The sequence below is a fragment of the Suricata suricatta genome, chromosome 3, assembly GCF_006229205.1.
Source record: "Suricata suricatta isolate VVHF042 chromosome 3, meerkat_22Aug2017_6uvM2_HiC, whole genome shotgun sequence".
In the NCBI taxonomy this organism is placed as follows: Eukaryota; Metazoa; Chordata; class Mammalia; order Carnivora; family Herpestidae; genus Suricata; species Suricata suricatta.
The window spans coordinates 17972344-17987804 of NC_043702.1; the positions used below are offsets into that span (position 1 = coordinate 17972344).

Consider the following 15461-nt stretch of genomic DNA (forward strand, 5'->3'; position numbering starts at 1 on the left):
TGGACACTGACTCAGGCCCCAGGAATGCCAAGGAAGGGGGGTGGGCAGCCACCAGAGCCCGGCTGGGATCCTGTTGGCACCAGGAGATGTAGGGACAGCACACACTGAGGGATTTGGGGATGGGGCTGCGGGGGGGGGGGGGGAAGGGGGGTGGCTCCCACACACTGGGACCCACCTCGAAACCATTGGTAGAAACAGATGTCTCTCACTCTGGGCCCTCCCGCCCACCGCACACCTTGCTGGTGATTCTCCTAACTTTCCACCTGCCGGGCCCATCGCACTCCAACTCCCCCAGTAGAGAGAGGGACAGGCTCCTGGGACGCAAATGAGGACATCTGGACTTACAATGCCCTCTCTCCCACGACCGCCCACAAACCCCTTGTCCCCGTCCCCAGCCTCCCAGCTGTCTCCAGCTTGCCCTTTCTAACTCCAGCACCTCCCATGACTGAGCTTTGTACAAGGAAGACAGTCAAGCGCAATCGGCCTCCATTTTCCCTGACAAGGATGAGAAGGACCCCAGGACTCCGGGAGCCCACCTCCTCCCTCCTGGCGCCCTCATAGTGCTCCAAGCCACTCCCCTCCATAGCAAAGTCCTTCAGGCTTGTCCTTGGAGACCCAGGAGGGGGCCCAGGACCAAGCCTCCGGATGCCAGGTGCGCCCCTTCCCTCCGCACCCTGCGCCAGGCGGCTGGGCTGGAGCCGCTGAGCCCGACGAGCCCTCCCTCCCGCTGCCGGACACCCAATCAGAGAGAAACCGATCCGGGGAGGGCAGGGCGCCAGGGGCCGGGCCCAGAATAGTGCTGCCCAGCCTGTGTTGCGCACTTGCTCTCCGCGGGTCCGGGGTTGGCCGCATGGAGCACGCACTGCGCCGGGTACAGGGGTCCCGGGGGACCGGAGCTGGGGCAGCCGAGGCCAGGGGATTGCGAGCACAGCACACCGTGTGACTGTGTGTGAATGAGCGTGCGCCCGCGCGCGCGTGGGAGCCTGTGGGTCCCTGTGAGGACGTGTGTGTGCGCGCGCGCGTGTTCTTTGTGTAAGTGACTGATGTGGTTCTGTGCACATCTGAGCATGGTCGGATGTGTTTTCCTGAGTGTGTGTAAGTGTGTATGGGTGTGTTTGCGGGGGTGCGCGTGTGCGGGCATGCGTCTGCGTGCGTGTATACACACAAGTGGTGGGAAGGGAAGCTACCTGCGGGATGTAGGGCGATTTCCCACCGCTTCAGGCATCCTTCTCCTCACAGAACCCATCCTGGAGCAGCCTTGGGGCACCTGAGCATCAAGGTAGGTGGGGCTGCCTTCTAATGGGCTAGCCTCTCCTCTTACTTCCTTGTCTCCCACCTCTCTGGGCCCCCAGTCTCCACTCTGCTAGCCTAGCTTCTCCACCCCTCCCCCCGCCCCCCCGTCTATCTCTCTCTCTCCTTTTCCTTCTTTGTTCCTCTGTTTCTTCTCTTTCCCCTGGTCTCCTCGATCCTCTTTCAGAGGAAGTGGTGGGAATCCAGAGTCCGAAGGCTCTGACCATAGTTCTGACCTGAGCATTTCATAGCTGTGTGAGTTGTGGTCAATTGCCTCACCTCTCTGATCTCAGGTCTCACTTTAGTAAAATAAGGAGAATAATAATACGCCCCTTATAAGATTGCTATGAGATTTGAGTGAGAAATATATTGGAGGAGAACCCTTGGGAAGCTTGCAACTGTAAACTATTATGATTAATAATATTTTAATTGATTTTGTTGTGTTACTCCCTATTAACCAAACAGGCCCCATTCCCCCTTCCAGAGATGAGCTTTCTAGAACAAGGAGAGAACACCTCGTGGCCCTCGCCGGCCATGACCACTGGCTCAGAAAGAAGCCAGGAGAAACTGGGGGCCAAGGCCTCGAGATGGACAAGGAAGGAGGCTGTGAAGGAAGGGGAGCTGCCAGATCTGGGGGAAGGTGAGGCCAAGGCCAGTTCTGGGGACATGGGAGTGGGGGCATTGGGGCATCCCGGAGCCTGGGGCTGGGGCTCTGCTCTGGATCCCTCCAGAGCGCAGAGTTGGCTCCAGCCCTCATCTTGTAGTCTTGGTCTCTCCACCTGGGAAAATTCACCTGCACAGCAGAGTCAGGGGCCGGGTGCCGCCAACCCAGGACAGAGCCACCGTCTTGGGTGACTCTGAGACTCAGCTCTCTCCCCTGCAAAATGGGGCCACAGCATTCAGGCTTCCCAAGGCTACTGTGAGGATGCACAGAGCCAGAGGATGAGAGAGTGCTTTAGAAGATGGGCTTACTGTCCTCTCCCCACCTACAGATCCCCAAGCCAAGCCACCTGCTGAGTTCACCGGGCTGGAGGCCACATTCCCCAAGGCCACACACTTGTCCCAAGCTGCTCCCTTGGCCAAAGCGGGCACCCCACCAACAGAGTGGGACATCCTCCCTCCTAACTGCGCAGCCGCAGCCGCTGGCCCGAGCGCAGATGACCTGGAGCTGGACATGGAGTTCCCGGACCCAGCATCCTGGGGGTATGAGCTGGGCCTGGTGGAAGAGAGGCCTGCCCTGTGCCCATCCCCACGGGCCCTGCTACCCAGGCCGGGCTGGGACGATGAACTGCAGAAGCCGGGGGCCCAGGTCTACATGCACTTCATGCAGGAGCACACCTGCTACGATGCCATGGCAACCAGTTCCAAGCTGGTCATCTTTGACACCACACTGGAGGTGAGGCCATGGCCCCGCCCCACCTCCGTTCTCACGGGGCTGCGGCCACTACTCACCTCCCTCCAGGGCCTCCTGCAAGTCCCCTTCCAGAACTCCTCCTTAGCACCATGGAGACCCGTGCTGGGGAGCTGTCATCCCAGCTCTGCCATTTAGTAAGGGTAGGAATCAGAGTCTGTCACTTTACTTCTCTCATCCCTAAATAGGGAATGGAGGCACCTGGCTGGTTCAGTCAGAAGAGCGTACAACTAACTCTTGACCTTGGGGTCATGAGTTTGAGCCCCATGTTGGGTGTAAAGATTGCTAAAAGTAATAACAATGAAATAAAATGGGGACAGGAGTGCCTGCTTTGACCTCTGAGTGTAGGAGGACTCCTGGAATGACCCGGGTTAAGTGGGAGCACTTTGTGAATCCCTAAGTATATGGAAGACCTTGCAGGCTGGCTTAGGACAAAAAGCAGAGAACTCTCAGTAAGAGAAAAATAGGACGAGTTCTAGCCCCTGCTCTTCCCTTAGGCTAAGCTATAGAACGCCCGATTCCATTTTTACCGTCATGTATAGTGGAGCAGTGTTTCCTGAACCACAGGTATGAACCACCCACGGTGCACTGTTACAGACTATTGGATTCCAGTGGTGTAAGAACAATTCTGTTTGTTGCAGTAGCTTTGCATTTATTTTAATTCGCGTTAGAAAAATACAACCAGAACAGATACAACCCGTATTGATAGTATTACTTAGGATCAAGCCAAATGAGTCAACGTCAAACTGATTTAGAGAAATGTATTTTGTAAATGTTATGTAAACAAGTGTACCTCTAGCACTTAGATTAGCAAAGACTACACTGTGTGCGACTGTACACATAGACCTTCCAAGTAGAAACCCGGAGTTAGTTTCTCACACCCTGATGTGCCAGGTGAAGGGACCACCAGCAGCCTTATCTCTACAGGAAGTGTGACTGAAAAAGGTCGTGCCAGCGTGTGCCGTGACCTAGGACGGTGGTCAAGCTGACGCGGGGGATCTCGGGAGAAGGCCCCATGGAAGGAGGCTGGTTGGGACAGGGTACCACTTGGGAGCAGTGAGAGACTGACCCCTCAATGTTCTCTCTGGCCCTCAGATCAAGAAGGCCTTCTTTGCCTTAGTGGCCAACGGCATCCGGGCAGCACCGCTGTGGGACAGCAGGAAGCAGAGCTTCGTGGGTGAGGAGGGGCTGGGAGGCAGAGGGAGCGGAGAGCTCTTCTGAGGATTTTGGGGCTGAGTGCTGACACACCACGGGTTTGGGCAGACCCTTGGTGTGAGCCACACCAGGGGCTGGCGCGAGGGAACATCTGATCCCAGCCTCGTGGAGGCCAGCTAGGGGACCCCATGAGCAGAGCAGGTGTGACTTGACCACTCCAGCTCTACTCACCCATGATCCCATGTCGTAGGTGCTAGATAGGAAAAGAGGAAAGGAAGAGGAAGGAATTAGGAGACTAGTGAAGGGTGGGGGAGGAGAGAAATTACAGGGGAAGCATAAAAGGTGTGGGAGGGGCTGCCCCTTTCCCCTCTGTCCACAGTTCCCCCCACAGTTCCTGTGTCAGACCCAAGACTGCGGCAGAGCAGGGAAGGGGGTCTGACCCCTCAACCTGCCTCCCACCACAAGGCCCCAGGCTGAACCCCTGTCCTTCCCTCCTAACCCCGCAGGGATGCTGACCATCACAGACTTCATCTTGGTGCTACATCGATATTACAGGTCCCCACTGGTGAGGAGTGGGCTGGGGACCCCAGGGGTTCCCATCTGGGCTGGGGTGGAGGATTGCTCAGGGAGCCTAGTGCCCGAGGAGCCTGTGTCTGACTTCTGGGGTCCTGTCAATGTCTCAAGGTCCAGATCTATGAGATTGAAGAACATAAGATTGAGACCTGGAGAGGTGAGTTGGCAGAGGGGACCTGGACGGGGCTGAGGGTGCGTGGGTGAGCGTGGGGCCGAGGACCCGAGGTAGAGGATGGGCAGTGGGGATTTGCTGGAGGGTTCAGGGGAAGGGTGAGAGGGAGCCCAGAGGGCCTTCGGGAGGGAGGAAGACAGTGGGGCTGCCAGGTGAGGCGGGGTGGCCAGCTCTCCAGGCCTGACTTTGGCTTTTCCTACAGAGATCTACCTTCAAGGCTGCTTCAAGCCTCTGGTCTCCATTTCTCCCAACAGCAGGTAAGTGTCCCTAGCCACCCACCTGAGCCTCCTTGCCCGGAGCGGTCCCCTCCCAGGTCAGTCCCTCCGTTCTTAACTCAGGGACTATTCAAAAGGCAGACAAGGCAGCCTGGACACCCTGTCCTCCTTTTTGCAGGGGCTGGGGTGGAGGGTGTCTCTCCCCCAGACCCACTGCTCCCACCTCTGCAGCCTCTTTGAAGCTGTCTACACCCTCATCAAGAACCGGATCCACCGTCTGCCGGTCCTGGACCCAGTCTCCGGCGCCGTGCTCCATATCCTCACGCACAAGCGGCTGCTCAAGTTCCTACACATCTTTGTGAGCCTGGGCCCAGCCTCAGGGTGCCCCGTGGGGCTGAGAAGTCCTTGGCCCCACAGACTGGGGAGGGAGCCACTGGGAGCGCCCTGGGGGCTGCTGCCCCCTGACTCCCACCTGTCCCCAATCCACCCAGGGCTTCCTGCTGCCCCAGCCCTCCTTCCTCTCCCGCACCATCCAAGATCTGGGCATCGGCACATTCCGCGACTTGGCCGTGGTGCTGGACACGGCGCCCATCCTGACGGCACTGGACATCTTTGTGGACCGGCGCGTGTCTGCGCTGCCTGTGGTCAATGAAGCTGGTACCTGGACCAGAAGTGGGGCTGGCTGGGGTGGGGCCATGGCAGGCAGGGGCCTGTGGGCATCAGCTCAGGACCCAGAGTGAGGTTAGAAGTCTACCTGCTTTGAGTCTTGGACCTGTTACTTAGCCTCTCTGTGCCTCGGTTTCCTCCTTTGTGAAATGGGAATCTCAGTAACACCCATCCTCTGACTTCCTGGGATGATTTGAAAGAATCATATGCAAACCAGGATCCAGCCAGACCTCACTTTCTTGCCCTAAAGAGGGATTAGAGGGACTGTGTGATCATTTCTTTGGTTGAACCGTGGCTGTCAACCATTTCAAAGTCAAAATTGCTGTGCTGAAGCTAGATATCAAGAAATGGTTTTTATTTGTTTTTTGCTTTCTGAATTTTTACTCAATTTTTGAGAGAGAGACAGAGCACAAGTGGGGAAGGGGCAGAGAGAGAGACACACACACAGAATCTGAAGCAGGCCCCAGGCTCTGAGCTGTCAGCACAGAACCCAACGCGGGGCTTCAACCCACAAACGGCGAGATCATGACCTGAGCCGAAGTCGGACACTTAGCTGACTGAGCCATCCAGGCACCCCAAGAAATATTTTGATTTATTTTTGATTATGAAAAATTGCAAAGGTATGAAAATGGTAGAACAAACTGTATAATGAAAGCCACTTATCCATTACCTGGATTAACTACTGTTAACACATTGCCATGACCAGGCTTTTTTTTCCTCCTATTTTTTGCTAAAGTAATTTAAATTACAGAGATCATGTTATTTTACCTCTAACCCTTCAGTCTGCATCTCTTAAAATCAGTATATTTCCTATTTCACCTTACAAAACTAGAATAACTTATTAATATCATCTAATATCTGAACCTAATTCTCATTTTCTCACCTTCCCCGAGAATATCTTTTTTTACAGTTGATTTGTACACACCAGGATTCAGTTAAGGCCCTTGCTTTACATTGCTTCTTTGGTCTTTAGTTTCTTTTAATCTAGAACAGTTCCTTTCTCACTTAATTTTCGTGGCACTATAATGACAAGCCTGGGTTGGTTGTCTTAGAGAATGTCTCCCCCTCCAGATTTGTCTCTTTGCTTTCTACAGACGGCCTCCGTGTTCCTCTATTCCTGGGTTTCCTGTAAACTGGAAATTAGATCTAAAGGCTTGACCAGATTCAGGCTATCCATTTGAGCCCAGGATATTTCAGAGGTGACACCCTGTACTCGAATTGGGTCACGTCAGGAGGCATGATTTCAGGGCATCTCCTCTCTAGCTGTGATTCTTTGTGATCTGTGGGTCCAGGTAGTGGCAGCCTGATGCCTCATTTTAAGCCAGTAGCCTGGGGGTGCCTGGGGAGCACCTGGGGAGCGCCAGGGGGTCTCATTTGGTTAAGTTTCTGACTTCGGTTCAAGGTCATGATCTTGCAGTTCCTGGGTTTGAGCCCTGCATCGGGCTCTCTGCTGTCAGTGCAGCGCTTGCTTCAGTTCCTCTGTCCCCCCTTCTCTCTCTATCCCTCCCCTGCTTGACTCTCTCTCTGTCTCTCTCAAAAGAAATAAACTTAAAAAAAAAAAAAGCCAGTAGCCTGGGGAGGCATGGAACCCTGCCTCCAGCCCTTGCACAGCATGCTGGTTCTGATGTGAACCTCTTCCTTTTCTCCCCCCATCGGGCCCTCCCCCCACCCCTGCAGGAGAAGTCGTGGGCCTCTACTCGAGATTTGATGTGATTGTAAGTGTCTACGGGAATAGGGACCTGGGGGCACCGCCGGGAGGCTGTGGGTGTGAGAATTGATGGAGGGGTATCTGTAGACCGGAGGGACCTTAACAGGTGTCTAGGGAGCAAGTGGATGGGTCTGGAGCTCAGCTAACGGGACTGACATGGCCCTCGCCTCCCTGCCGCAGCACCTGGCCGCCCAGCAAACCTACAACCATCTAGACATGAGTGTGGGCGAAGCCCTGAAGCAGAGGACACTGTGTCTGGAAGGAGTCCTTTCCTGCCAGCCCCATGAGAGCTTGGGGACAGTCATCGACCGGATTGCCCGGGAGCAGGTACCTCATGCCCCTTCACAGGCGCCCCCAGCATGTATGGCCCAGTCCTTACGAGCAGCCCCAGCTGTCCCTAGACACGGGATACCTGCCCTGTCCTCCCATTTTATGGCTATTTCAGGTTCTCAGTGTCCACACTGGTCTGCAACTGGTCCTGTCCATGGGGCCCTCCTGCAAAGGGCCACAGACAGCTGATCATCCCTAACTGGTTTCTAGGAGATACTTTCTTGCTCCCCCAGTTATGTTAACGTGTTGCCCTTGATTCTTGGTGAGTAACATTGGTTACCATAGCCGTAGGGCTCTGATCCCTCACTGACCCTCTGTGGCCCCACAGGTACACCGGCTGGTGCTGGTGGACGAGACTCAGCACCTCCTGGGCGTGGTGTCACTCTCCGACATCCTTCAGGCACTGGTGCTCAGCCCTGCTGGCATCGACGCCCTTGGTGCCTGAGAAAATCTGAGTCCTCACTCCCAGGCCAACTTCCACACGCAGAAGCCAAGGAGTGAGCCAGGGAATGCAGCCTTCATCTTTCCCCACCCCCATCTGCTGGTTTGGCTCTGGCTCAGGTAGGCTCTGCTCTGGGCCATTGGCCTCAGCACCAGCCCATCGGTCTTCCTAGGCTCTCAGATCTCAGTCTGAGGCCCTCTGAGGATGGGGGTGCCCAGTTCATTGCTGAGCAGCCCCATGAAAACTACTAGTTTCAGGACTCACCATGGGGCCCCCACTTTGTCCCATTCTCCCCTGAGTTCATGGAGGTCGTTACAAGAGGGGTGGAGAAGGGCTGGGGTAAAGGCAAGGACAGTCATGTGATTTCAGATGCTCTAGGGAGATTGACCTGCCTTCTCTCAACTCAATTCCCACCTGCTTGGAGTTCCAATGGAAGGAAGCAAGTTAATAAACCTTTGTTGAATGGAATTTCCATGCGCAGTAAGAGCTACGGCTGCAAGGAGGGAGTTTCTATAAGTACTTTTCTCAGTAAATCTGACATGATCTCAGACTCTTCCCTGGCAGCGCGTTTGCTCAGGGCTTGCTGACATTCCACCTGCCTGGCAGTGGATGGCAAGACGAGGTTCCCCTACGGGAACGGCAACCTCTCCTGCCCACGTAGTCACTGTCTTGTCTTGTCTTTTCCTCACAGGCTTCTCCAGCCCTCTCTAATTGCCCTTGCCCTGCCTGTGCTTCCAGAAGCCCTCAGGAATGCCCGTCTTCCATGGGATGATGAAATTAAGAACAGCCGAGTTGAGCCTGGAGATCTATGAACCAGAGGCGCTGGGATTACCCCAGGGCTGCCTGCTCCATGCCCACGTGCATCACTCCCCCCAACGGGCCCCAGTGGAGCAGCGAGCCCTCAGCCAGCTGGGTTTAGTCAGGGGCTCTGGAGTCCTCAGCCTCTGGACCACCTGGGAGGCCCCGCTACTCTTCCACACTACTAAGGGTGGTTCCCCGTGACTTGGCCACTGCCCGCCTTCCCTCCCAGCACTGCAACAGCAGCCATGTGGAGGGCCTGTTGAGTGGGGTCCTTGCTCCATTCTCGTCCCGAGCACCAGCAAACAGTGTTCTCAGTTCCCAGTGACGGCCTGTGTTTGGATCACTGAGGATGAACCATTGAAGAAACAAAAAGAACAACCAACCCATGAACTTAAATTGAATAAGTTTCACTCCAAAAATGCTAGTCATTTGACCTGAACTTGCAGCAAGACCCCTGTGCTTTCTGAATTCAAAGATGCGAGGGAGAATGTGTAATTGACAGATGCTACCACAGGATTGCTTTTGTGCATAGTGTTAGTCCACTGACATTTCTTTTCTCATTTTTTATTTATAACAAAACCATAAAGATGATATTCATTAGTTAATGACATAGTGAGTACAACGCAGCCCACAAACTCTAATCGGCATGGAACATAACTTTCTTTTTAACACTGAATGTAATTCCTATTATGAACTCCATTTCACCAGGTGGTAGAAATTAATCTCCATTTGGGGTTCACCACCACCTTTTCCTGGAATTAAGTTCGTGAGAAGGGGAGCCTCACTCATTATCACCCATACTTGCCAGCACCTGCTAAAATATTCCCATTCCCATCTCTTTGTCACTTTGGTTGGTCACTGGTGGGCATGGCCCCTGCTAGGTGCTCCCTCAGTTCCTACCACGAGGCCTCCGTCAGCCTGCCTGCTCTTGGGGCAGGAAGACATTCTAGCTCCTGGACCTGCACCTCTGGCCTCAGGGCGCCGTGTGGGGCAGTCCCAAGCACATCTGCTTCGATGGACAGCGAGTGGTCTGTTCTACTCTGCAATATGCTGTTGTTGGGTTTTTTCCCAGTCTCTGCCCTGGAAACGGCACAGGGCTCTTATTACCTCTTTATCATCTCCAAACCTCTCTGGGGGTACTTAGCATATTCCCCTCCTCCCTTCAGACACAGCTTCCTTCTCAGGGATTCCAGAAATGTCTACAATCTCTTTGCCTCCCCAACCCCCACCAACCTATGGAATTGTTACCAGTGGGGCCTTTTCCTCTAACCCATCGTACATTCTTCCAAGTCCTCTGTCTGTGTCTTGAGTTCTTGTCACCTACCTTCAGGAGCAGGCTTTGGAAATTCCAAAGCCAAGGCCAGGCTTCTGCTATGTCATCCCTCCCCTGTGGCAACGGACACTGCAGGTCTGCTGTCCAGTGGGAAGAGGAGAGGCTAATATTTCTAAAATCTGATCCCCCTACATTTACCTTGCAGAGCAACAGAGTGGAGAGGTTGGTGCTGGATGAGTCAGGTAGTAAATGAAGGCATTTTCTCATAGACACTCAGCTTCTGTTTCCAATTTTGCCATGACCCACGGGTCAGTGTTGGCTGTGCTCTGAGCCTGCCTGGGAAGGTCCCAGTCTTGGGCTCAAGTGGGAAGATGGGATGGGGGTGCTTCTCTGGGCCTGTCTCAAGTGATCATGTCCTTGGGGAGCCTGGGGCAGGCAGCCTCCTGCAGTTGACCGTAGGGAATGTGTAACACGGTCAGTCTTTTGAGGTGGCCCCAGGTTGCTCTGCTCGAGCAGACCTTCAAAAGTCAGTGCTGGTGTTACAGGGAAAGGGCAGCCTGAGGAAATGGTCCTTTCCCCCTTCTGCTCCCCTTCCCCCCACACACCAAGAGTAGGTAGGTCTCCAACCTCCTGGACCCACCACCCTGAGCACCCACCAGTTCCCCCTTGGGCCCTTCTCCGAGGGACCATACCCATCCCCTGCCTCAGTCCCCCTGCTCTGATCACAGCCCAGCCCTCAGCTCCTGACAGCCCACCAGCGTAATGGCTTCTAGAAAAGAGGTAAAGGGTCACCATGGGGTCTACTCTGGCCCCAACTCTGAATGAAAGTGTGAAGGCCAGCCAATCTGCTGGCTTCTCAGTTCATACCCATGAACCTGGAGCTGGCCAAATTTTCCAGACATCATTGACTCCATGCTCCCAACTCCTGCCCTGCCCTTTGAGGCCTCTCTGGGGTTGTGACCTCCAGGCTGGACTCTCATCCATCTCTCACATGATCTCACATCACATCTCTCACATCGTCTCTGCAGTTATCAGCCCTGGCTGTGCACCAGGATCCCCAGGGGAGCTTTATAGGGTGGAGATTCTGGGGCCCCATTCCTAGAGAGATGCTAATCTCCTGACCTGGGGGTGGGACCTGGGCAACTGTAGTTATTTTCTGTGGAAACTAGAGACTTGTGTTGCATCACTTGTGATGAGCATGATGGCTTGCTGAGATAAAAGGGTGTCTCTTTTCCATAATTAGGAAAATCATTTGTCACATTATTGCATCTATATTATTTGTTATGACCAAGATCTACAAGGAAAGCTGGCTAAGAGCAAGGACACAAGATAGAAGAGGCAACTTGCTGGCATTCTCACTGTCCTTCCAAACATGTGCAAATACAGAAGAATTCGGCACAAGGTCACGTTTGTCCATCCCCTGATGACAACTGTCATAATTTTTACTGGATGTGCATCTTAAAACTGGAATCATAAATAATGAGCTGAAACTGAGCTAATATTAATGAGCCAAAATACACTGAGAGCTAAAACGCTTGTGGAACATGAGCATGTAAACAGCCAGAAAATATTGGGTACTTGATCTATTTTTACTCCTGGGACTGCTGGGGAAATGCTGTTTAAGAAGACAAGCTGATTTCAAGGGGCACCTGCCCAGCTCAGCCAGTTAAGCATCTGACTCTGATTTCAGCTCAGGTTATGATCTCACAGTTCATGAGTTCTGTGCTGACAGCATGGAGCCTGCTTGGGTTTCTCTCTCTCTCTCTCTCTCTCTCTCTCTCTCTCTCTCTCTCTCTCTCTGTCTCAAAAATGAATAAACATTAAAAAAAAAACCAAGCTGATTTTTAAAGTCTTACCCCAAAATATGGATCCTAATTTGCCAACAAGTTCAAATTAGCTGGAAAGGGAGTGATGAGATATGCACATTCTTTTCAGTCAAAAGTGGATCTCCAGTGGTGAATTAACGTCCACTCGTCTGCAATTATCCTAAATCCTATTGTTCTTCTTCCCTTACAGAGTCAGGTCAGGATGGATAATCCAGGAGCCTCACTGTGACATTGCTTCCCTGTGACTTATGTGAACAGCCCAGGGTCCTTGAGACCCCAGAGCCCCGGTGGTCTGAAGGAGCAGACACTGGAAAAGGCAGAAGTTGCTCTGGGTGACTTGGTGGCAGTCACCCCCCCCCCCCCCGCACCCACCATGAGCCCGGCCCCCATTCTCTGCATTTATAAGGAGCGCTCACAAGTGACCTCTGGACAGGTGGGGTGGATAGCTCTGCCCTCATAATCAGGAACTCCTGCCAGTCCTCTCCAGATTTCTGTACTCAATACAGAAAGCTCTGAGTCCTCCCCTCTCCATCCTTCCCCCATCTCCTATCCCAGCCTCTTCTCATTTAACAAACATTTTTGAATCACCTCCGACGTGCTAGACACAGAGTTGCTCACTGGGACCCAAACTGAAAGGAGCTTGGTTTGTGCCCTCCGGTGGGTGCACCTCGGGTTGGAGAGACAGTCGGGTCTCCAACAAGGTGAACAGGTTGAGCACTCGGTTCTCTCCTGTTGGCGGGGAGGTGGGGAGAGCACAGAGGAGGTGCTTGTGCTCCCCCCAGAGAGGTCAGGGGAGGCTTTTCAAAGGCAGTGACATTTGAGCTGAGCCCTAAGGAAGGGCAAGTTCTCTGAGATGACATGGCAGTTGGTGAAGACAGCATTCCAAGGAGAGGGGCCATTAAGAACCAAGTATTGAGGCTGAAAGAACAGAACGTGCTCGGGGAAATACAAGGAATGGGGTTCGGCTGTGGAAAGGGTGTCCGGGCAGGGAGGAGGGTGGCGGGCAGGCTGCCAGAGCCTTCTAAGCCATGAGAAGGACTTTGGACTTTGCTTCATGCCTGAGGGAAACCTCCGGAGGATTTTGATAAGGGCAATGACATGATTTTCTTTATCCTCACAAACATAAGAAATCTGATTTGAGTTTTCTATGACCTGGCAGGAATATACAATTGGGGCTGGGCCTCACTGCCTTCTCAAGCCTGTGGGACACAGAATTTCCGTGCCAACCTGCTTTCCTTCTAGTTCCCTCCTGTACGGAGGAGGCTACCGTCCCCACATTCTCCTGCAGCTCGACTTCCAGGCAAGACCTGGGGTCCGCCTCTTAGTTGTAGGTGAGGCACACGGAAGGCGCAGTCACAGGGGCCAGAAGTGGGGGCGGGGAGGATAGTGCCCCTCTTCCCCCTTCCACCGCCAGCCCTGACCCAGGAGACGGAGACACAGACCAGCATAGGGCCAGCGGACCTAGCGATGGCTTCCCAGCACTAGTCCTCCCCAGGGGCGGCTGGCGTGACGCAGCCCAGGCTGATCAGCGCCCCAGTGGTGTCCCGGGGGTCATTCCTGGAGATCCAGCCCAGAGCACCTTCATCCACTCTTGTAGCCCCTCACTACCTATATCAAAGCACTTGCTGTTCAAAAGAGGGGGCCCCTCTTGGCGCCCGGAGGATTGCTCTGCAGATCCTGCTCCAGCAGGGCCTCAGCCAACGGGCGTGTGAGGTCAAGGCCTCTGCGTGAGGTCCAGGAAAGCACAGGTGTTCTCACTTTCCATGGAGGCAGATGGCTCTACCTCCCAAAAGATCCCTAAGTGGGGAGACGTTGCTCCCCAAACACAGAAAGGGGGGGGTCAGATACTGGGTCCTCAAAAAGAATGACAAGGGTCTCCAGTTATCAATAAAAGTCCCTTTATTCTACACTTTTCCCAAGGATAGCAATGTGACATGGGGGTGGGGGTGGGAATGGCCTTTTATCTGAGAAGGAGACATTCAAGACGATAAGAGTGGCAAAAGCTCAGGGTTCCACAGAAAGGACGCTGTGTCTTGGACCCCTGGCATCTGGGAGTCCCCTTCTCTCCCCTCTCTGAGACACAACAATGGCCTGGAATTATGGTGCCAGAGAGAGAGAGAGAGAGAGAGAGAGGGAGAGAGAGAGAGAGAGAGAAAAGGGGGCTGTTCCGGGGACGCCTGGGCCCAGCTCATCACTGTCGCTGCAGGAAACGCAGGCCCACCTTCTTATTGGGAACCAGGACAATGCGGGCCACGCTCCTCACCTCCCCTGTCTCAGGGGCCAGGGCCACCTCATACTGCTGGATCAGCTGGGGGGTAACACGCATGGGCGTTAGTATCTGTGATCTCCATCCTCTGCTCTCCTCTACACGCCCCCTGCCTGTGTCGCCCTTCCTCTCCTCCCCGTGGCCTCCATCAGCCCTCCCTGGCCCACACAGCCCTCCAGCCTCTCCCCTCCTCACCCTTGACAGCAGCAGCTGCATCTCCAGTTCCGCAATCCTGCGGCCCAGGCAAGCGCGGACCCCATAGCCAAAGGGCACAGAGCCGAATGGATGTTGGACCCCAGGGGTAGCAGGCTGGCTCTTCCTCAGCCAGCGGTAGGGCTGGAAGCTGTCTGGCTCAGGGAAGATGTCAGGGTCACGGGACACCACGTAGTGACAGAACACAAACTGGGTCTGCAGAGCCAGAATGGGCAGCACATCAGCTTAGGGCTGCTGGGCACTCCTGGGAGCCCTGGCTCTTCAGCCCCACTCACGTTCTTTGGGAAGAGGAAGCCATTGACTTCAATTTCCTTTTCTGTGATGACCCGGGAGTTGGTGGGGACCACAGGGTAAAGGCTGCAGGGAAAAGAAAGCACAGGTTCGCCTCTGGATCCCCAGCTCTTCTTCGCACCTCACTCCTGGCCCGAGCACCAGCACCAGCCCAGCAGCCCCCACTCCCCACTCCTGTCTCTGACTCCTCCTCTGGAAGGACCCCATGCTCCTGGGAACCGCGACCTACCGCAGGGTCTCCTTAAGCACAGCTTTGAGCAGGGGCATGTGCGCCAAGTCCTTGTACTTGGGCACCTGCCCGGGTGGTACCACGGCCACCACTTCCTTATGCAAGGCAGCCTGGATCTCTGGGTTCTTTGAAAGATGGTACAGGGCCCATGTCATTGTGTTGGATGTCTGGGGAGCAGAGGGAGAGATAAAATGAGGAGGGATTTCTAGGGAAAAGGCTCGTTAGGTAGTGGAAGAGTGTGTGAGTAGGCATGCATGGAAAAATGAATTTGCTGTGAGCGTGGCAGAAACAGACACAGGGGTTCATGGGGACCCTCTACGTGACACCACAGCAGGACGAGGACCCATACGATGGAGAATCATGTTCTAACAACAAGGAAACTAGAACAGAGGGAAACCCCACGTGACAAAAGGAGCGCAGAGTCTGACAAAGAAGATGTTTGTGGTCAAGCTCTCTACTTAAATTACATCTTAAATATATGTGAGATGTGACTGCCTCGCTGGCCAAGAGAGGCTCCAGGAGGCGATGGGATCCCTCTTACAAAAGAACCAATCCCAGAGCTCCAGGATCGCTCAGTTGTTTGGGCACCTGACTCGATTT

General features: G+C 54.2%; 2 protein-coding genes across 4 annotated transcripts in view; one reads left to right on the plus strand and one right to left on the minus strand.

Moving 5' to 3' along the window:
• Positions 1–811: 811 nt before the first annotated feature.
• PRKAG3 (protein kinase AMP-activated non-catalytic subunit gamma 3) lies at positions 812–11745 on the plus strand. 3 transcript variants are annotated; one of them, XM_029933790.1, is made up of 14 exons: positions 812–871; positions 1240–1279; positions 1775–1930; positions 2283–2686; positions 3797–3878; positions 4363–4421; positions 4541–4586; positions 4804–4858; positions 5048–5174; positions 5308–5473; positions 7160–7197; positions 7371–7517; positions 7849–8081; positions 8654–11745. In XM_029933790.1, exons 1-13 carry the CDS (start codon positions 851–853, stop codon positions 7963–7965), a joined length of 1458 nt encoding a protein of 485 aa, XP_029789650.1. In that variant the 5' UTR covers positions 812–850; the 3' UTR covers positions 7966–8081; positions 8654–11745. The 3 variants fall into 3 exon arrangements, with proteins under 3 accessions (XP_029789650.1, XP_029789651.1, XP_029789652.1); XM_029933791.1 differs by having other exon boundaries at positions 8701–11745; XM_029933792.1 differs by having other exon boundaries at positions 841–871; positions 1756–1930.
• Positions 11746–13743: 1998 nt separating this feature from the next.
• The window catches only part of LOC115287411 (sterol 26-hydroxylase, mitochondrial), a 33372-nt gene continuing 31654 nt past the window's right edge, over positions 13744–15461 (minus strand). The window contains exons 6-9 of the mRNA XM_029933793.1: positions 14862–15028; positions 14617–14698; positions 14324–14536; positions 13744–14170 (exon numbers count right to left, since the gene is read on the minus strand). Coding sequence (XP_029789653.1) covers positions 14054–14170; positions 14324–14536; positions 14617–14698; positions 14862–15028 — 579 coding nt within the window. The 3' untranslated portion in view covers positions 13744–14053. The remainder of the gene's footprint in view (positions 14171–14323; positions 14537–14616; positions 14699–14861; positions 15029–15461) is intronic.